Below are 23,286 nucleotides of genomic sequence, written 5' to 3'. Positions count from 1 at the left end.
AATATAATGACAGATGGATGGATGGTAATATAATGATAGATGGATGGTAATATAATGATAGATGGATGGATGGTAATATAATGACAGATGGATGGATGGTAATATAATGATAGATGGATGGTAATATAATGATAGATGGATGGATGGTAATATAATGACAGATGGATGGTAATATAATGATAGATGGATGGATGGTAATATAATGATAGATGGATGGTAATATAATGATAGATGGATGGTAATATAATGACAGATGGATGGATGGTAATATAATGATAGATGGATGGTAATATAATGATAGATGGATGGATGGTAATATAATAACAGATGGATGGATGGTAATATAATGATAGATGGATGGTAATATAATGATAGATGGATGGTAATATAATTACAGTATTAGTAACGTACGTTCCGTCTGAGCTGTTGGAGTTGGTGCTACCGTCGGTGGAGTCCTTGCTACCCTGTCGCGTGACTCGGTTTCTCATCTCCACAGCGATGCCCGTCTCCGTGCTCCGTCTGATCGTACTGCGTAACTTCTTCGCTCGTTCTTCTGGAGATAAGATGTCAGAGGTCAGGGGTTAGAGGTTAAAGTTTAGGGGTTTAAAGGACCGCTCAAGACCTTTCAGAAGACTTCTTGTGTCTAGTATCGAAGTAGTGTATCTGACAACAATGAGTCAACATTTCAACGTGCCCTATGCAAAAATCGCTCCGCCATTTCACGTTTGCTAAAATACAAACCTCATATTTCTGTTTTTGTGACAAAACAAAGCATAGAGAATGTAGATAATCATTGAAACATTTAAAACGCTGTGAAATATATTTTCAATTATCAAAAAGATTGTATTTTTAGCTGTTTGAGGATGGTGTACAAAACTTAAAGTAAAAATGCAAAATCTTAAATTAAGAACAGGAACCATAGAAATATAGCACATATAACAGGCCTGTCCTCTACACTAAAACATTCACACTAGTTTCCCATCAGTTCCACCAGAGGCCTGTCCTCTACACTAAAACATTCACACTAGTTTCCCATCATTTCCACCAGAGGCCTGTCCTCTAATCTCAAGCATTCACACTAGTTTCTCACACTCTCTCATTCTCTTTCTCACCAAATCTCTCTCTCTCTTTACTCTCTATCTCCATCTCTCTCTCCACCCTCTCCCTCTATCTCACACCATAGTAAATCAGCAATGGAAAGGATGGATGTATGAAGAAGGGAACAAAGAAAGAGTCTAAGAGGAACTGTTTATGCTAAGAGAAAATCTCCCCGGCTAGCTCTCTGCTGCATCTCCCCGGCTAGCTCTCTGCTGCATCTCCCCGGCTAGCTCTCTGCTGCATCTCCCGGCTAGCTCTCTGCTGCATCTCCCTGGGCTAGCTCTCTGCTGTATCTCCCTGGGCTAGCTCTCTGCTGTATCTCCCTGGGCTAGCTCTCTGCTGCATCTCCCCGGCTAGCTCGCTGCTGTATCTCCCTGGGCTAGCTCTCTACTGTATCTCCCCGGCTAGCTCTCTGCTGCATCTCCCCGGCTAGCTCTCTGCTGCATCTCCCCGGCTAGCTCTCTGCTGTATCTCCCGGCTAGCTCTCTGCTGCATCTCCCCGGCCAGCTCTCTGCTGTATCTCCCCGGCTAGCTCTCTGCTGCATCTCCCCGGCCAGCTCTCTGCTGCATCTCCCCGGCTAGCTCTCTGCTGTATCTCCCCGGCTAGCTCTCTGCTGTATCTCCCCGGCTAGCTCTCTGCTGTATCTCCCCGGCTAGCTCTCTGCTGTATCTCCCCGGCTAGCTCTCTGCTGCATCTCCCCGGCTAGCTCTCTGCTGCATCTCCCCGCCCAGCTCTCTGCTGCATCTCCCGGGCTAGCTCTCTGCTGCATCTCCCCGGCTAGCTCTCTGCTGCATCTCCCCGGCTAGCTCTCTGCTGCATCTCCCCGGCTAGCTCTCTGCTGCATCTCCCCGGCTAGCTCTCTGCTGCATCTCCCCGGCTAGCTCTCTGCTGCATCTTTCGGCTAGCTCTCTGCTGCATCTCCCCGGCTAGCTCTCTGCTGCCTCTCCCCGGCTAGCTCTCTGCTGAAAAAAATACACTAATCTCCTCACATGCACACAAAACACACACACACAAAAACACACACGCAGACAAACACAGCGATCGTTGTGGGGATATTAATGGAGTTAGTATGTGGGAAGTCTAGGGGGGAGACAGTGGACCCTGGTGATTTAGAGTATGGGGAGCTAAATATATATATATATTTTTAAATATATTTTCCTTTATTATGTTCCCCTCACCCTACCCACCCCTCCCCTAATTGCAGTAAACTAATGGACAACAACACTTAGGCTTCTACTTCCAGTTTATACATACTACAGTGTATACATGTTACGGACACAGTATATTTTTCCATAGTTATCTATTGTTTGTTTTTAGTCCCACCATTCAGCTCCACTCAACCCATCCCGTCTATCTCTGAACACCATCCAGTCCCATCCTTCTGCTCCCCTCAACCCCTCCCATCTATCTCTGAACACCATCCAGTCCCATCCTTCTGCTCCCCTCAACCCCTCCCATCTATCTCTGAACACCATCCAGTCCCACCCTTCAGCTCCATTCAACCCCTCCCATCTATCTCTGAACACCATCCAGTCCCACCCTTCAGCTCCATTCAACCCCTCCCATCTATCTCTGAACACCATCCAGTCCCACCCTTCAGCTCCATTCAACCCCTCCCATCTCTTTCTGAACATCATCCAGTTTCTATTTGCCATATATTTTTCAACGTTGCTGTTTCACTAAAGTTCTGAACCTTTCTATTCTCATAGAATTAAAGATAAACTGTTTTGAGTCCAGCGTTGTTTTGCGTGTCAATTCATAAACCATGTGCCATGGAATCAGTACATCGAAAATCTCTTCCCAACTATTTTGCAATCTATATGGCACAGCTGTCAATTCGTTGGTCCTGAAATGAAACTGGTATACTTTTTTATTTATCACAATTTCTTTAGCCAATGATGGTCTCTAATGCAGACAAGTTCCTTACGTTTTTCCCCTTCCCCTTCCACTTCCCCTTCCCCTTCCCCTTCCACTTCCCCTTCCCCTTCCACTTCCTCTTCCCCTACCCCTTCCATTTCCCCCTTCCCTTTCCCTACCCCTACCCCCTTCCACTTCCCCTTCCCCTTCCACTTCCCCTTTCCCTTCCCTTCCCCTTCCCCTACCCCTTCCCCTTCCCCTTCCCCATCCCCTTCCCCTTCCCCTACCCCTTCCCCCTTCCCCTACCCCTTCCCCTTCCCCTCCCCCTTCCCCTTTCCCTTCCCCTTCCACTTCACCTTTCCCTACCCCTTCCCCTTCCCCCTTCCCCTTCCCGTACCCCTTCCCCTTCTCCTTCTCCTTCCCCTTCTCCTTCCCCTTCCCCTTCCACTTCCCCTTCCCGTACCCCTTCCACCTCCCCTTCCCCTTCCACTTCCCCTTCCCCTTCCCCTTCCACTTCCCCTTCCCCTTCCCCCTTCCACTTCCCCTTCCCCTTCCCCTTCCACTTCCACTTCCCCTTCCCTTCCACTTCCCCTTCCCCTTCCACGTCCCCTTCCCCTTCCACTTCCCCTTCCCCTTCCACTTCCCCTTCCCCTTCCACTTCCCCTTCCCCTTCCACTTCCACTTCCCCTTCCACTTCCCCTTCCCCTTCCCCTTCCACTTCCCCTTCCACTTCCCCTTCCACTTCCCTTCCACTTCCCCTTCCCCTTCCCCTTCCCCTTCCACTTCCCCTTCCCCTTCCACTTCCCCTCCCCCCTTCCACTTCCGCTTCCACTTCCACTTCCCCTTCCACTTCCCCTTCCACTTCCCCTTCCCCTTCCCCTTCCCCTTCCCGTACCACTTCCACTTCCACTTCCCCTTCCCCTTCCCCTTCCCGTACCCCTTCCACTTCCCCTTCCCCTACCCCTTCCCCTTCCCCTTCCCGTACCCCTTCCACTTCCCCTTCCCCTTCCCCTTCCCCTTCCCCTTCCCCTTCCACTTGCCTCTTCCATTTTTGCAGTAATGCTGCAATTAGTTGGTTGTAATTTTGAGTAGAGCAGACATTTACATATATATTTGTTAGCTGTATGTGTGACATTAACTCCATCCGTCCTATTTCTGATAAATTACAGACTACAATTTATTTGTATTTTTTTCAAAAAATATTGTTGTTTTAATCAATTAGTATATTTGAGTTTAACCATAATATGTGTTCTATTACTTGTTTTTGTCTTTTCTGTTGGATTAAACTGAAATTGTAACCAACTTTCTATGGCTGTGTTGTGTTCATGGTGGTTGGCTAGGCTAATAGCTAGTTGGCTAAATAGCTAACAGATATAGAGACCGAGACCAAGACAGAGAAAGAGACAGAAAGAGGCAGAGAAAAACAGAGACAGACAGAAACAGAGACAGAGACAGACAGAAAGACAGAGAGAGAGAGAGAGAGAGAGAGAGAGAGACAGAGAGAGACAGAGATAGAGACCGAGACCAAGACAGAGACAGAGACAGACAGAGAGACATAGAGAAAGAAAGAGAGAGATAGATAGAGACAGATATAGACCGAGACAGAGAGAGACAGAGAGAGAGAGAGACACAGAAAGAGACAGAGACAAACAGAGAGAGACAGAGAAGAGACAGGGAGACAGAGAGAGAGATAGACAGAGAGAGACAGAGAAGAGACAGGGAGACAGAGAGAGACAGAGAGAGAGACACAGAAAAACAGAGACAGACAGAAACAGAGACAGAGACAGACAGAAAGACAGAGCGAGAGAGAGAGAGAGAGAGAGAGAGACAGAGACACAGTCAGCCCACTGACACACCTATCAGACCACAGCAAAATCACAGTCTACTTAAACAGAGCAATACTCAATCATGAGGCATCAAAGCCAAAGGAACTGAGTAACATTAAGAAATGCTATAGATGGAAGGAATGCAGTTTGGAAACCTACCAAAAAACAATTAGGCAACAACAAATTCAATCCCTCTTAGACAATTTCCTGGGTAAAACGTTCCACTGTAATAGTGAAGGTGTAAACTTGGCAGTAGAAAATCTTAACAGTATATTTGACCTCTCAGCTTCCCTATCAAATCTAAAAATCTCAAATAGAAAACCGAAGAAAATTAACAATAATGACAAATGGTTTGATGAAGAATGCAAAAATCTAAGAAAGAAATTGAGAAACCTGTCCAACCAAAAACATAGAGACCCGGAAAACCTGAGTCTACGCCTTCACTATGGTGAATCACTAAAACAATACAGAAATACACTACGGAAAAAGAAGGAACAGCATGTCAGAAATCAGCTCAATGCAATTGAAGAATCCATAGACTCTAACCACTTCTGGGAAAATTGGAAAACACTAAACAAACAACAACACGAAGAATTATCTATCCAAAATGGAGATGTATGGGTAAACCACTTCTCCAATCTTTTTGGCTCTATAACAAAGAATAAAGAGCAAAAACATATACATGATCAAATACAGATTTTAGAATCAACTATTAAAGACTACCAGAACCCACCTGATTCTCCAATTACATTGAAAGAGTTACAGGACAAAATAAAAACCCTCCAACCCAAAAAGGCCTGTGGTGTTGATGGTATCCTCAATGAAATGATCAAATATACAGACAACAAATTCCAATTGGCTATACTAAAACTCTTTAACATCATACTTAGCTCTGGCATCTTCCCCAATATTTGGAACCAAGGACTGATCACCCCAATCCACAAAAGTGGAGACAAATTTGACCCCAATAACTACCGTGGAATATGTGTCAACAGTAACCTTGGGAAAATCCTCTGCATTATTATTAACAGCAGACTCGTACATTTCTTCAATGAAAACAATGTACTGAGCAAATGTCAAATTGGCTTTTTACCAAATTACCGTACAACAGACCACGTATTCACCCTGCACACCCTAATTGACAATCAAACAAACCAAAACAAAGGCAAAGTCTTCTCATGCTTTGTTGATTTCAAAAAAGCCTTTGACTCAATCTGGCATGAGGGTCTGCTATACAAACTGATGGAAAGTGGTGTTGGGGGTAAAACATACGACATTATAAAATCCATGTACACAAACAACAAGTGTGCGGTTAAAATTGGCAAAAAACACACACATTTCTTCACACAGGGTCGTGGGGTTAGACAGGGATGCAGCTTAAGCCCCACCCTCTTCAACATATATATCAACGAATTGGCGAGGGCACTAGAAAAGTCTGCAGCACCCGGCCTCCCCCTGCTAGAATCCGAAGTCAAATGTCTGCTGTTTGCTGATGATCTGGTGCTTCTGTCACCAACCAAGGAGGGCCTACAGCAGCACCTAGATCTTATGCACAGATTCTGTCAGACCTGGGCCCTGACAGTAAATCTCAGTAAGACCAAAATAATGGTGTTCCAAAAAAGGTCCAGTCACCAGGACCACAAATACAAATTCCATCTAGACACTGTTGCCCTAGAGCACACAAAAAACTATACATACCTTGGCCTAAACATCAGCACCACAGGTAACTTCCACAAAGCTGTGAACGATCTGAGAGACAAGGCAAGAAGGGCATTCTATGCCATCAAAAGAAACATAAATTTCAACATACCAATTAGGATTTGGCTAAAATACTTGAATCAGTCATAGAGCCCATTGCCCTTTATGGTTGTGAGGTCTGGGGTCCGCTCACCAACCAAGACTTCACAAAATGGGACAAACACCAAATTGAGACTCTGCACGCAGAATTCTGCAAAAATATCCTCTGTGTACAACGTAGAACACCAAATAATGCATGCAGAGCAGAATTAGGCCGATACCCACTAATTATCAAAATCCAGAAAGAGCTGTTAAATTCTACAACCACCTAAAAGGAAGCGATTCACAAACCTTCCATAACAAAGCCATCACCTACAGAGAGATGAACCTGGAGAAGAGTCCCCTAAGCAAGCTGGTCCTGGGGCTCTGTTCACAAACACAAACACACACTACAGAGCCCGAGGACAGCAGCACAATTAGACCCAACCAAATCATGAGAAAACAAAAAGATAACTACTTAACACATTGGAAAGAATTAACAAAAAAACAGAGCAAACTAGAATGCTATTTGGCCCTACACAGAGAGTACACAGCGGCAGAATACCTGACCACTGTGACTGACTCAAAATTAAGGAAAGCCTTGACTATGTACAGACTCAGTGAGCATAGCCTTGCTATTGAGAAAGGCCGCCGTAGGCAGACATGGCTCTCAAGAGAAGACAGGCTATGTGCTCACTGCCCACAAAATGAGGTGGAAACTGAGCTGCACTTCCTAACCTCCTGCCCAATGTATGCCCATATTAGAGAGACATATTTCCCTCAGATTACACAGATCCACAAAGAATTCGAAAACAAATCCAATTTTGAAAAACTCCCATATCTACTGGGTGAAATTCCACAGTGTGCCATCACAGCAGCAAGATTTGTGACCTGTTGCCACGAGAAAAGGGCAACCAGTGAAGAACAAACACCATTGTAAATACAACCCATATTTATGCTTATTTATTTTATCTTGTGTCCTTTAGCCATTTGTACATTGTTAGAACACTGTATATATATATAATATGACATTTGTAATGTCTTTACTGTTTTGAAACTTCTGTATGTGTAATGTTTACTGTTAATTTTTGTTGTTTTTCACTTTATATATTCACTTTGTATGTTGTCTACCTCACTTGCTTTGGCAATGTTAACACATGTTTCCCATGCCAATAAAGCCCTTGAATTGAATTGAATTGAATTGATAGAGACCGAGACCAAGACAGAGACAGAGACAGACAGAGACATAGAGAAAGAAAGAGAGAGATAGATAGAGACAGATATAGACCGAGACAGAGAGAGACAGAGAGAGAGAGACACAGAAAGAGACAGAGACAAACAGAGAGAGACAGAGAAGAGACAGGGAGACAGAGAGAGAGATACACAGAGAGAGACAGAGAGAGATAGACAGAGAGAGAGAGAGACACAGAAAGAGACAGAGACAAACAGAGAGAGACAGAGAAGAGACAGGGAGACAGAGAGAGAGAGATACACAGAGAGAGACAGAGAGAGATAGACAGAGAGAGAGAGAGAGAGAGAGAGAGAGAGAGAGAGAGACACACAGAAAGAGACAGAGACAAACAGAGAGAGACAGAGAAGAGACAGGGAGACAGAGAGAGAGAGATACACAGAGAGAGACAGAGAGAGATAGACAGAGAGAGAGAGAGAGAGAGAGAGAGAGACAGAGAAGAGACAGGGAGACAGAGAGAGAGATACACAGAGAGAGACAGAGAGAGATAGACAGAGAGAGAGAGACAGAGAGAGAGAGACAGTTTGGAGGAAACAGAAAGAAGAAAGGAAAAATAAGAGAGTAAAGTTAACGATCAAGCAAGAGAAAGACAGATGGAAAGGAGGGAGGGCAGGAGAGGAGAGGAGACAGCAGGGCATGATCAGCTCTATAGAGAGAGGAGGGAGGGCAGGAAAGGAGAGGAGATAGCAGGGGACCAGCTGTATAGAGAGAGGAGGGAGGGCAGGAGAGGAGAGGAGAGGAGACAGCAGGAGACCAGCTGTATAGAGAGAGGAGGGAGGGCAGGAAAGGAGAGGAGACAGCAGGACATGATCAGCTGTATAGAGAGAGGAGGGAGGGCAGGAAAGGAGAGGAGATAGCAGGGGACCAGCTGTATAGAGAGAGGAGGGAGGGCAGGAAAGGAGAGGAGAGGAGACAGCAGGACATGGTCAGCTGTATAGAGAGAGGAGGGAGGGCAGGAAAGGAGAGGAGACAGCAGGACATGGTCAGCTGTATAGAGAGAGGAGGGAGGGCAGGAAAGGAGAGGAGACAGCAGGAGACCAGCTGTATAGAGAGAGGAGGGAGGGCAGGAAAGGAGAGGAGACAGCAGGACATGATCAGCTGTATAGAGAGAGGAGGGAGGGCAGGAAAGGAGAGGAGATAGCAGGGGACCAGCTGTATAGAGAGAGGAGGGAGGGCAGGAGAGGAGACAGCAGGAGACCAGCTGTATAGAGAGAGGAGGGAGGGCAGGAGAGGAGAGGAGACAGCAGGAGACCAGCTGTATAGAGAGAGGAGGGAGGGCAGGAGAGGAGAGGAGACAGCAGGACATGATCAGCTGTATAGATAGAGGAGTGAGGGCAGGAAAGGAGAGGAGACAGCAGGACATGGTCAGCTGTATAGAGAGAGGAGGGAGGGCAGGAAAGGAGAGGAGACAGCAGGACATGGTCAGCTGTATATAGAGAGGAGTGAGGGCAGGAAAGGAGAGGAGACAGCAGGAGACCAGCTCTATAGAGAGAGGAGGGAGGGCAGGAGAGGAGGGGAGACAGCAGGAGACCAGCTGTATAGAGAGAGGAGGGAGGGCAGGAAAGGAGAGGAGACAGCAGGAGACCAGCTGTATAGAGAGAGGAGGGAGGGCAGGAAAGGAGAGGAGACAGCAGGAGACCAGCTATATAGAGAGAGGAGGGAGGGCAGGAGAGGAGAGGAGACAGCAGGAGACCAGCTGTATAGAGAGAGGAGGGAGGGCAGGAAAGGAGAGGAGACAGCAGGAGACCAGCTATATAGAGAGAGGAGGGAGGGCAGGAGAGGAGACAGCAGGACATTATCAAATCAAATCAAATCAAATTTATTTATATAGCCCTTCGTACATCAGCTGATATCTCAAAGTGCTGTACAGAAACCCAGCCTAAAACCCCAAACAGCAAGCAATGCAGGTGTAGAAGCATTATCAGCTGTATAGAGAGAGGAGGGAGGGCAGGAGAGGAGACAGCAGGACATGATCAGCTGTATATTGAGAGGAGGGAGGGCAGGAGAGGAGAGGAGACAGCTGTATATCTATTATAAGCCTGTAGCCAGGAATATCTCTCTCCAGCAACATGCTCAGACAAACTCCAAGCCCCTGCTGCCATGACAACCCTTGGTTGGTCACCTGAGACAGCAGGGAGCCATAACTACTTCTACTAGTACTACATCTACAAGTACTGCTTCAACTAGTACTACTTCTACTACAAGTACTACCTCTACTAGTACTACTTCTACTACAACTAGCTCTATTAGTACTTATTCTACTTCTACAAGTATTAATTCTACTACAACTACTTGTACAAGTACTACAACAAGTACTACTTCTACTACAACTACTTCTACTACAACTACTTCTACAAGTACTACTTCTACTACAACTACTTCTACAAGTACTACTTCTACTAGTACTATTTCTACTACAACTACTTCTACTACAACTACTTCTAGTAGTACTACTTCTACTACAACTTCTACAAGTACTACTTCTACTACAACTACTTCTACAAGTAATACTTCCACTACAACTACTTCTACAAGTACTACTTCTACTAGTACTACTTCTACTACAACTACTTCTAGTAGTACTACTACTACTACTACAACTACTTCTACAAGTACTACTTCTACTGCAACTACTTCTACTAGTACTACTTCTACTTCAACTTGTATTACTTCTACTAGTACTACATCTACTAGTACTACTTCTACTAGTACTACAACTACTTCTACTACTACTACTTCAACTACTTCTACTAGTACTACTTCTACTAGTAGTACATCTACTAGTACTACTTCTGCTACAACTACTTCTACAAGTACTACTTCTCCTACAACTACTTCTACTAGTACTACTTCTACTACAACTTCTACTAGTACTACAACTACTTCTACTAGTACTACTTCAACTACAACTACTTCTACTACAACAACTTCTACTAGTACTAAATCAACTAGTACTACTTCTACTACAACTACTTCTACTAGTACTACATCAACTAGAACTACTTTTACTTCAACTAATTCTACTACGACAACTTCTAATAGTACTACTTCTACTACTTCTACTAGTACTGCTTCTACTAGTACTACAACTACTTCTACTAGTACTACCTTTACTAGTATTACTTCTACTAGTACTACAACTACTTCTACTACTACTACTTCTACTACAACTACTTCAACTAGTACAACCTCCACTAGTACTATTTTTACTAGTACTACTTCTTCTACAACTACTTCTACTAGTACTATGTCTACTAGTACTACAACTACTTCACTACAACTAATTCTACTAGTACTACTTCTACTTCAACTAATTATACTAGTACTATGTCTACTAGTACTACAACTAATTATACTAGTACTACGTTTACTAGTACTACTTCTACCTCAACTACTTCTACTAGTACCAAGTCTATTAGTACTACCTCTACTACAACTAATTCTACTAATACTATGTCTACTAGTACTACAACTACTTCTATTAGTACTACATCTACTAGTGCAATTTCTACTACAACTACTTCTACTAGTACTACGTCTACTAGTACTACCTCTACTACAACTACTTCACTACAACTAATTATACTAGTACTACTTCTTCTTCAACTAATTATACTAGTACTATGTCTACTAGTACTACTTCTACTTCAAATAATTATACTAGTACTACGTTTACTAGTACTACTTATACCTCAACTACTTCTACTAGTACTATGTCTACTAGTACTACAACTACTAGTGCAACTTCTACTACAACTACTTCTACTAGTACATTGTCTAGTAGTACTACTTCTACTACAACAAATTCTACTAGTACTACGTTTACTAGTACTACAACTACTTCTACTAGTACTTTGTCTACTAGTACTACTTATACTACAACTACTTCTACTAGTACTATTTCTACTAGAACTACTTCTACTAGTACTACGTCTACTAGTACTAATTCTACTAGTACTATATATACCAGTACTTTGTCTACTAGTACTACTTCTACTACAACTTCTACTAGTACTACATCTACTAGTACTACTTCAACTACAACTACTTCTACTACAACTACTTCTACTAGTACTACATCTACTAGTACTTCTTCAACTACAACTACTTCTACTACAACTAATTCTACTACAACTACATCTACTAGTACTACTTCAACTACAACTACTTCTACTACAACTACAACTACTTCTACTAGTACTACATCTACTAGTACTACTTCAACTACAACTACTTCTACTACAACTACTTCTACTACAACTACTTCTACTAGTACTACATCTACTAGTACTACTTCAACTACAACTACTTCTACTAGTACTACTTCAACTACAACTACTTCTTCTACAACTACTTCTACTACAACTACTTCTACTAGTACTACATCTACTAGTACTACTTCAACTACAACTACTTCTACTAGTACTACTTCTACTTCAAATAATTATACTAGTACTATGTCTACTAGTACTACAACTAATTCTACTAGTACTACGTTTACTAGTACTACTTCTACCTCAACTACTTCTACTAGTACCAAGTCTATTAGTACTACCTCTACTACAACTAATTCTACTAATACTATGTCTACTAGTACTACAACTACTTCTATTAGTACTACATCTACTAGTGCAATTTCTACTACAACTACTTCTACTAGTACTACGTCTACTAGTACTACCTCTACTACAACTACTTCACTACAACTAATTATACTAGTACTACTTCTTCTTCAACTAATTATACTAGTACTACGTCTACTAGTACTACTTCTACTTCAAATAATTATACTAGTACTACGTTTACTAGTACTACTTATACCTCAACTACTTCTACTAGTACTATGTCTACTAGTACTACAACTACTTCTATTAGTACTACAACTACTAGTGCAACTTCTACTACAACTACTTCTACTAGTACATTGTCTAGTAGTACTACTTCTACTACAACAAATTCTACTAGTACTACGTTTACTAGTACTACAACTACTTCTACTAGTACTTCGTCTACTAGTACTACTTATACTACAACTACTTCTACTAGTACTATTTCTACTAGAACTACTTCTACTAGTACTATATATACCAGTACTTTGTCTACTAGTACTACTTCTACTACAACTTCTACTAGTACTACATCTACTAGTACTACTTCAACTACAACTACTTCTACTACAACTACTTCTACTAGTACTACATCTACTAGTACTTCTTCAACTACAACTACTTCTACTACAACTAATTCTACTACAACTACATCTACTAGTACTACTTCAACTACAACTACTTCTACTACAACTACAACTACTTCTACTAGTACTACATCTACTAGTACTACTTCAACTACAACTACTTCTACTACAACTACTTCTACTACAACTACTTCTACTAGTACTACATCTACTAGTACTACTTCAACTACAACTACTTCTACTAGTACTACTTCAACTACAACTACTTCTTCTACAACTACTTCTACTACAACTACTTCTACTAGTACTACATCTACTAGTACTACTTCAACTACAACTACTTCTACTAGTACTACCTCAACTACAACTACTTCTTCTAGTACTACTTCTACTACAACTAATTCTACTAGTACTACTTCAACTACAACTACTTCTTCCAGTACTAATTCTACTACAACTAATTCTACTACAACTACTTCTACTACAACTACATCTACCAGTACTTAGGGCCACCATGTTCCAACTTGAAATCCACACAGAGAGAGTGCCGGAAGGGGAAGGGTTTTGAAGAGGGTGATTCCTGTGGTGATCTGCAGTGATTCCTGTGGTGATCTGCAGTGATCTCTTCCTTCCTCTCAAATCCCCCGCCTCGTCTGAGAGTTTTTTTGCCATCGGTTTCCATGGCAATGCCGTCTGCATTGCACCAAGTTCCACTACCGAGGCGCTCACCAGCCTTCCTCTCCCAATCTCTTTCGTCCCCTTTCTCTCTCTATACAGTATCAGTGTATCTCTCTCTCTATACAGTATCTCTCTCTCTCTCTATACAGTATCTATCTCTCTCTCTATACAGAATCTCTCTCTCTCTCTATACAGAATCTCTCTCTCTCTATATACAGTGTCTCTCTCTCTCTATACAGTGTCTCTCTCTCTCTATACAGTATCTCTCTCTCTATATATACAGTATCTCTCTCTATACAGTATCTCTCTCTCTCTATACAGTATCTCTCTCTCTCTATACAGTATCTATCTCTCTCTATACAGTATCTCTCTCTCTCTATACAGTATCTCTCTCTCTCTCTATACAGTATCTCTCTCTCTCTCTATACAGTATCTCTCTCTATACAGTATGTATCTCTCTCTATACAGTATCTCTCTCTCTCTCTATACAGTATCTCTCTCTCTCTCTATACAGTATCTCTCTCTATACAGTATCTATCTCTCTCTATACAGTATATATATCTCTCTATACAGTATCTATCTCTCTCTATACAGTATGTATCTCTCTCTATACAGTATCAGTGTATCTCTCTCTATACAGTATCAGTGTATCTCTCTATACAGTATCTATCTATCTCTCTATATAGTATCTATTTCTCTCTCTATACAGTATCAGTGTATCTCTCTCTCTATACAGTATCAGTACCTCTCTCTATACCGTATCTATTTCTCTCTCTATACAGTATCAGTATATCAATATCTCTCTATACAGTATCTCTCTCTCTCTATCTCTCTCTATACAGTATCTCTCTCTCTCTATCTCTCTCTATACAGTATCTATCTCTCTCTATTTCTCTCTATACAGTAGCTCTCTCTCTCTATCTCTCTATACAGTATATCTCTCTCTCTATCTCTCTCTATACAGTATCTATCTCTCTCTATACAGTATCTATCTCTCTCTATCTCTCTATACAGTATCTATATATCTATCTATCTATCTATCTATCTATCTATCTATCCCTCTCGCTCTCTTTCTCTATACAGTATCTCTCTCTCTCTCTCTCTCTCTCTCTCTATACAGTATATATCTCTCTCTATTTCTCTCTATACAGTATCTATCTCTCTCTATACAGTATATATCTCTCTCTCTATACAGTATCAGTATATCTATATCTCTCAATACAGTATCTATCTCTCTCTCTACACAGTATCAGTATATCTATCTCTCTCTATACAGATCTCTCTCTCTCTCTACACAGTATCAGTATATCTATCTCTCTCTATACAGTATCTATCTCTATCTATACAGTATCAGTGTATCTCTCTATATACAGTATATCTCTCTTTCTATACAGTATCAGTATCTCTCTCTATACAGTATCAATATATCTATCTCTCTATACAGTATATATCTCTCTCTATACAGTATCAGTGTATCTCTCTCTCTCTCTATACAGTATCTATCTCTCTCTCTATACAGTATCAGTGTATCTCTCTCTATACAGTATCTATCTCTCTCTATGCAGTATCTATCTCTCTCTCTATACAGTATCAGTGTATCTCTCTCTCTATACAGTATCTATCTCTCTCTATACAGTATCAATATATATATCTCTCTATACAGTATATATCTCTCTCTATACAGTATCAGTGTATCTCTCTCTCTCTATACAGTATCTATCTCTCTCTCTCTATACAGTATCAATATATCTATCTTTCTATACAGTATATATCTCTCTCTATACAGTATCAGTGTATCTCTCTCTCTCTATAAAGTCTCTCTCTCTCTATACAGTATATATCTCTCTCTATACAGTATCAGTGTATATCTCTCTCTCTATACAGTATCTATATCTCTCTCTATACAGTTTCTCTATCTCTCTCTATACAGTTTCTATCTCTCTATATACAGTATCTCTCTCTCTCTATCTCTCTCTATACAGTATCTATCTCTCTCTCTATACAGTATCAGTGTATCTCTCTCTATACAGTATCTATCTCTCTCTCTATACAGTATCAATATATCTATCTCTCTATACAGTATATATCGCTCCCTATACAGTATCAGTGTATCTCTCTCTCTCTATACAGTATCAGTGTATCTCTCTATACAGTATCAATATATCTATCTCTCTATACAGTATATATCTCTCTCTATACAGTATCAGTGTATCTCTCTCTCTCTATACAGTATATATCTCTCTCTATCTCTCTCTATACAGTATCTCTCTCTCTCTCTATACAGTATCTATCTCTCTCTATCTCTCTCTATACAGTATCTCTCTCTTTCTCTATACAGTATCTATCTCTCTCTATACAGTATCTATCTCTCTCTCTATACAGTATCTATCTCTCTCTATCTCTCTCTATACAGTATCTATCTCTCTCTCTATACAGTATCTATCACTCTCTCTATACACTATCTATCTCTCTCTATCTCTCTCTATACAGTATCTCTCTCTCTCTCTATACAGTATCTATCTCTCTCTCTATACAGTATCTATCTCTCTCTATCTCTCTCTATACAGTATCTATCTCTCTCTATCTCTCTCTATACAGTATCTATCTCTCTCTCTATACAGTATCTATCTCTATCTATCTATCTATCTATCTATCTATCTATCTATCTATCTATCTATCTATCTATCTATCTATCTATCTATCTATCTCTCTCGCTCTCTTTCTCTATACAGTATCTCTCTCTCTCTCTCTCTCTCTATACAGTATATATCTCTCTCTATTTCTCTCTATACAGTATCTATCTCTCTCTATACAGTATATATCTCTCTCTCTATACAGTATCAGTATATCTATATCTCTCAATACAGTATCTATCTCTCTCTCTACACAGTATCAGTATATCTATCTCTCTCTATACAGATCTATCTCTCTCTCTACACAGTATCAGTATATCTATCTCTCTCTATACAGTATCTATCTCTATCTATACAGTATCAGTGTATCTCTCTATATACAGTATCTCTCTCTTTCTATACAGTATCAGTATCTCTCTCTATACAGTATCAATATATCTATCTCTCTATACAGTATATATCTCTCTCTATACAGTATCAGTGTATCTCTCTCTCTCTATACAGTATCTATCTCTCTCTCTCTCTATACAGTATCAATATCTCTCTCTCTATACAGTATATATCTCTCTCTATACAGTATCAGTGTATCTCTCTCTCTCTATACAGTATCTCTCTCTCTCTCTATACAGTATATATCTCTCTCTATACAGTATCAGTGTATCTCTCTCTCTCTATACAGTATCTATATCTCTCTCTATACAGTTTCTCTATCTCTCTCTATACAGTTTCTATCTCTCTATATACAGTATCTATCTCTCTCTATCTCTCTCTATACAGTATCTCTCTCTCTCTCTCTATACAGTATCAGTGTATCTCTCTCTATACAGTATCTATCTCTCTCTCTATACAGTATCAATATATCTATCTCTCTATACAGTATATATCTCTCTCTATACAGTATCAGTGTATCTCTCTCTCTATACAGTATCAGTGTATCTCTCTATACAGTATCAATATATATATCTCTCTATACAGTATATATCTCTCTCTATACAGTATCAGTGTATCTCTCTCTCTATACAGTATCAGTGTATCTCTCTCTCTATACAGTATCAGTGTATCTCTCTCTCTATACAGTATATCTCTCTCTCTATCTCTCTCTATACAGTATCTCTCTCTCTCTCTATACAGTATCTATCTCTCTCTATCTCTCTCTATACAGTATCTATCTCTCTCTCTATACAGTATCTATCTCTCTCTATCTCTCTCTATACAGTATCTATCTCTCTCTATCTCTCTCTATACAGTATCTATCTCTCTCTCTATACAGTATCTATCTCTATCTATCTATCTATCTATCTATCTATCTATCTATCTATCTATCTATCTATCTATCTATCTATCTATCTCTCTCGCTCTCTTTCTCTATACAGTATCTCTCTCTCTCTCTCTCTCTCTATACAGTATATATCTCTCTCTATTTCTCTCTATACAGTATCTATCTCTCTCTATACAGTATATATCTCTCTCTCTATACAGTATCAGTATATCTATATCTCTCAATACAGTATCTATCTCTCTCTCTACACAGTATCAGTATATCTATCTCTCTCTATACAGATCTATCTCTCTCTCTACACAGTATCAGTATATCTATCTCTCTCTATACAGTATCTATCTCTATCTATACAGTATCAGTGTATCTCTCTATATACAGTATCTCTCTCTTTCTATACAGTATCAGTATCTCTCTCTATACAGTATCAATATATCTATCTCTCTATACAGTATATATCTCTCTCTATACAGTATCAGTGTATCTCTCTCTCTCTATACAGTATCTATCTCTCTCTCTCTCTATACAGTATCAATATCTCTCTCTCTATACAGTATATATCTCTCTCTATACAGTATCAGTGTATCTCTCTCTCTCTATACAGTATCTCTCTCTCTCTCTATACAGTATATATCTCTCTCTATACAGTATCAGTGTATCTCTCTCTCTCTATACAGTATCTATATCTCTCTCTATACAGTTTCTCTATCTCTCTCTATACAGTTTCTATCTCTCTATATACAGTATCTATCTCTCTCTATCTCTCTCTATACAGTATCTCTCTCTCTCTCTCTATACAGTATCAGTGTATCTCTCTCTATACAGTATCTATCTCTCTCTCTATACAGTATCAATATATCTATCTCTCTATACAGTATATATCTCTCTCTATACAGTATCAGTGTATCTCTCTCTCTATACAGTATCAGTGTATCTCTCTATACAGTATCAATATATATATCTCTCTATACAGTATATATCTCTCTCTATACAGTATCAGTGTATCTCTCTCTCTATACAGTATCAGTGTATCTCTCTCTCTATACAGTATCAGTTGTATCTCTCTCTCTATACAGTATATCTCTCTCTCTATCTCTCTCTATACAGTATCTCTCTCTCTCTCTATACAGTATCTATCTCTCTCTATCTCTCTCTATACAGTATTTCTCTCTCTCTATCTCTCTCTATACAGTATCTATCTCTCTCTCTATACAGTATCTATCTCTCTCTATCTCTCTCTATACAGTATCTATCTCTCTCTCTATACAGTATCTATCACTCTCTCTATACACTATCTATCTCTCTCTATCTCTCTCTATACAGTATCTCTCTCTCTCTCTATACAGTATCTATCTCTCTCTCTATACAGTATCTATCTCTCTCTATCTCTCTCTATACAGTATCTATCTCTCTCTATCTCTCTCTATACAGTATCTATCTCTCTCTCTATACAGTATCTAATCTCTCTCTCTATACAGTATCAGTGTATCTCTCTCTCTCTCTCTCAATGGGAATTATTGGCATGGGAAACACATGTTTACATTGCAAAGGAATAGATATGGACCTTCATCAAACTTGGATATGTTTTAGAATTCTTTAGGGTAAGAGTCTGTACAGAGTCAATGTGGAGGCTATACACAGGGTGTTACGGTACATAGTCAATGTGGAGGCTATATACAGGGTGTTACGGTACAGACTCAATGTGGAGGCTATACACAGGGTGTTACGGTACAGAGTCAATGTGGAGGCTATATACAGGGGATACCAGTACAGAGTCAATGTGGAGGCTATATACAGGGGGCACCGGTACAGAGTCAATGTGGAGGCTATATACAGGGTATTACGGTACAGAGTCAATGTGGAGGCTATATACAGGGTATTACGGTACAGAGTCAATGTGGAGGCTATATACAGGGGATACCAGTACATAGTCAATGTGGAGGCTATATACAGGGGACAACCAGTACAGAGTCAATGTGGAGACTATATACAGGGTGTTACGGTACAGAGTCAATGTGGAGGCTATATACAGGGTGTTACGGTACAGTGTCAATGTGGAGGCTATATACAGGTGGTACCGGTACAGAGTCAATGTGGAGGCTATATACAGGGTGTTACGGTACAGTGTCAATGTGGAGGCTATATACAGGGGGCACCGGTACAGAGTCAATGTGGAGGCTATATACAGGGTGTTACGGTACAGAGTCAATGTGGAGCCTATATACAGGGGGTACCGGTACAGAGTCAATATGGAGGCTATATACAGGGGGTACCGGTACAGAGTCAATGTGGAGGCTATATACAGGGTGTGTGACGGTACAGAGTCAATGTGGAGGCTATATACAGGGTGTTACGGTACAGAGTCAATGTGGAGACTATATACAGGGGGTACCGGTACAGAGTCAATGTGGAGACTATATACAGGGGGTACCGGTACAGAGTCAATGTGGAGGCTATATACAGGGGGGTACCGGTACCGAGTCAATGTGGAGGCTATATACAGGGGGTACCGGTACAGAGTCAATGTTGAGGCTATATACAAGGGGTTACCGGTACAGAGTCAATGTGGAGGCTATATACAGGGGGTACCGGTATAGAGTCAATGTGGAGGCTATATACAGGGGGGTATCGGTACAGAGTCAATGTGGAGGCTATATACAGGGTATTACGGTACAGAGTCAATGTGGAGGCTATTACAGGGTATTACGGTACAGAGTCAATGTGGAGGCTATATACAGGGGGGTACGGTACAGAGTCAATGTGGAGGCTATATACAGGGGGTACCAGTACAGAGTCAATGTGGAGGCTATATACAGGGGGGTACCCGGTACAGAGTCAATGTGGAGGCTATATACAGGGGGTACCGGTACAGAGTCAATGTGGAGGCTATATACAGGGGGTACCAGTACAGAGTCAATGTGGAGGCTATATACAGGGGGTACCGGTACAGAGTCAATGTGGAGGCTATATACAGGGGGGGGGGTACCGGTACAGAGTCAATGTGGAGGCTATATACAGGGGGTACCGGTACAGAGTCAATGTGGAGGCTATATACAGGGGTACCGGTACAGAGTCAATGTGGAGGCTATATACAGGGGGGTACCGGTACAGAGTCAATGTGGAGACTATATACAGGGATACCAGTACAGAGTCAATGTGGAGGCTATATACAGGGGATACCAGTACAGAGTCAATGTGGAGACTATATACAGGGGTTTACGGTACAGAGTCAATGTGGAGGCTATATACAGGGTGTTACGGTACAGTGTCAATGTGGAGGCTATATACAGGTGGTACCGGTAACAGCAGTCAATGTGGAGGCTATATACAGGGGGTACCGGTACAGAGTCAATGTGGAGACTATATACATGGTGTTACGGTACAGAAGTCAATGTGGAGGCTATATACAGGGTGTTTACGGTACAGTGTCAATGTGGAGGCTATATACAGGGGGTACCGGTACAGAGTCAATGTGGAGGCTATATACAGGGGGTACCGGTACAGAGTCAATGTGGAGGCTATATACATGGGGTACCGGTACAGAGTCAATGTGGAGACTAATATACAGGGGATACCAGTACATAGTCAATGGTGGAGGCTATATACAGGGGATACCAGTACAGAGTCAATGTGGAGGACTATATACAGGGTGTTACGGTACAGAGTCAATGTGGAGGCTATATACAGGGTGTTACGGTACAGTGTCATGTGGAGGCTATATACAGGGGCCCACGGTAACAGAGTCAATGTGGAGGCTATATACAGGGTGGTTACGGTACAGAGTCAATGTGGAGACTATATACAGGGGGGTACCGGTACAGAGTCAATATGGAGGCTATATACAGGGGGGTACCGGTACAGAGTCAATGTGGAGGCTATATACAGGGTGTTACAGTACAGAGTCAATCTGGAGGCTATATAAGGGTGTTACGGTACAGAGTCAATGTGGAGACTATATACAGGGGGTACCGGTACAGAGTCAATGTGGAGGCTATAACAGGGGGTACCAGTACAGAGTCAATGTGGAGGCTAGTATACAGGGGGCACCGGTACATGGTCAATGTGGAGGCTATATACAGGGTGTTACGGTAAGAGTCAATGTGGAGACAATATACAGGGGGTACCGGTACAGAGTCAATATGGAGGCTATATACAGGGGGTACCGGTACAGAGCAATGTGGAGGTTATATACAGGGGTGTGACAGGACAGAGTCAATGTGGGAGGTTATATACAGGGGTACCATACAGAGTCAATGTGGAGGCTATATACAGGGGGCACCGGTACAGAGTCAATGTGGAGGCTTATATACAGGGTGTTACGGTACAGAGTCAATGTGGAGACTATATACAGGGGGTACCGGTACAGAGTCAATATGGAGGCTATATACAAGGGGGTACCGGTACAGAGTCAAATGTGGAGGCTATATACAGGGTGTGACGGTACAGAGTCAATGTGGAGGCTATATACATGGGTGTTACGGTACAGAGTCAATGTGGAGACTATATACAGGGGGTACCGGTACAGAGTCAATGTGGAGACTATATACAGGGGGTACCGGTACAGAGTCAATGTGGAGGCTATATACAGGGGGTACCGGTACAGAGTTAATGTGGAGGCTATATACAGGGGGTACCGGTACAGAGTCAATGAGGAGGCTATATACAGGGGGTACCGGTACAGAGTCAATGTGGAGGCTATATACAGGGGGTACCGGTACAGAGTCAATGTGGAGGCTATATACAGGGGGTATCGGTACAGAGTCAATGTGGAGGCTATATACAGGGTATTACGGTACAGAGTCAATGTGGAGGCTATATACAGGGGTTACGGTACAGAGTCAATGTGGAGGCTATATACAGGGGGTACCGGTACAGAGTCAATGTGGAGGCTATATACAGGGGGTACCGGTACAGAGTCAATGTGGAGGCTATATACAGGGGGTACTGGTACAGAGTCAATGTGGAGGCTATATACAGGGGGTACCGGTACAGAGTCAATGTGGAGGCTATATACAGGGGGTACCAGTACAGAGTCAATGTGGAGGCTATATACGGGGGGTACCGGTACAGAGTCAATGTGGAGGCTATATACAGGGGGTACCGGTACAGAGTCAATGTGGAGGCTATATACAGGGGTACCGGTACAGAGTCAATGTGGAGGCTATATACAGGGGTACCGGTACAGAGTCAATGTGGAGGCTATATACAGGGGTACCGGTACAGAGTCAATGTGGAGACTATATACAGGGTGTTACGGTACAGTCAATGTGGAGGCTATATACAGGGGGTACCGGTACAGAGTCAATGTGGAGGCTATATACGGGGTACGGTACAGAGTCAATGTGGAGGCTATATACAGGGTACCCAGTACAGAGTCAATGTGGAGGCTATATACAGGGGGTACCGGTACAGAGTCAATGTGGAGGAAAAATACAGGGGATACCAGTACAGAGTCAATGTGGAGACTATATACAGGGTATTACGGTACAGAGTCAATGTGGAGGCTATATACAGGGGATACCAGTACAGAGTCAATGTGGAGGTTTATCAGGTGTTACGGTACAGAGTCAATGTGGAATATATTACAGGGGGTACCGGTACAGAGTCAATGTGGAGGCTATATACCGGGGGTACCGGTACAGAGTCAATGGGAGGCTATATACAGGTGTGACGGTACAGAGTCAATGTGGAGCTATAA

At 41.7% G+C, this 23,286-nt stretch overlaps 1 protein-coding gene across 1 annotated transcript in view; it reads right to left on the bottom strand.

Moving 5' to 3' along the window:
* Positions 1–23,286, bottom strand: part of LOC116353436 (regulating synaptic membrane exocytosis protein 3-like) — a 169,233-nt gene that overhangs the window by 45,328 nt on the left and 100,619 nt on the right. Inside the window, exon 3 of the mRNA XM_031789105.1 lies at positions 412–553. Within this exon, the coding sequence (XP_031644965.1) occupies positions 412–553 (142 nt within the window). The remainder of the gene's footprint in view (positions 1–411; positions 554–23,286) is intronic.

This window comes from Oncorhynchus kisutch, linkage group LG14, assembly GCF_002021735.2.
Source record: "Oncorhynchus kisutch isolate 150728-3 linkage group LG14, Okis_V2, whole genome shotgun sequence".
Classification (NCBI taxonomy): Eukaryota; Metazoa; Chordata; class Actinopteri; order Salmoniformes; family Salmonidae; genus Oncorhynchus; species Oncorhynchus kisutch.
The sequence above is the reverse complement of the archived record's forward strand: the minus strand, read 5'-3'. Positions and strand labels throughout refer to the sequence as shown.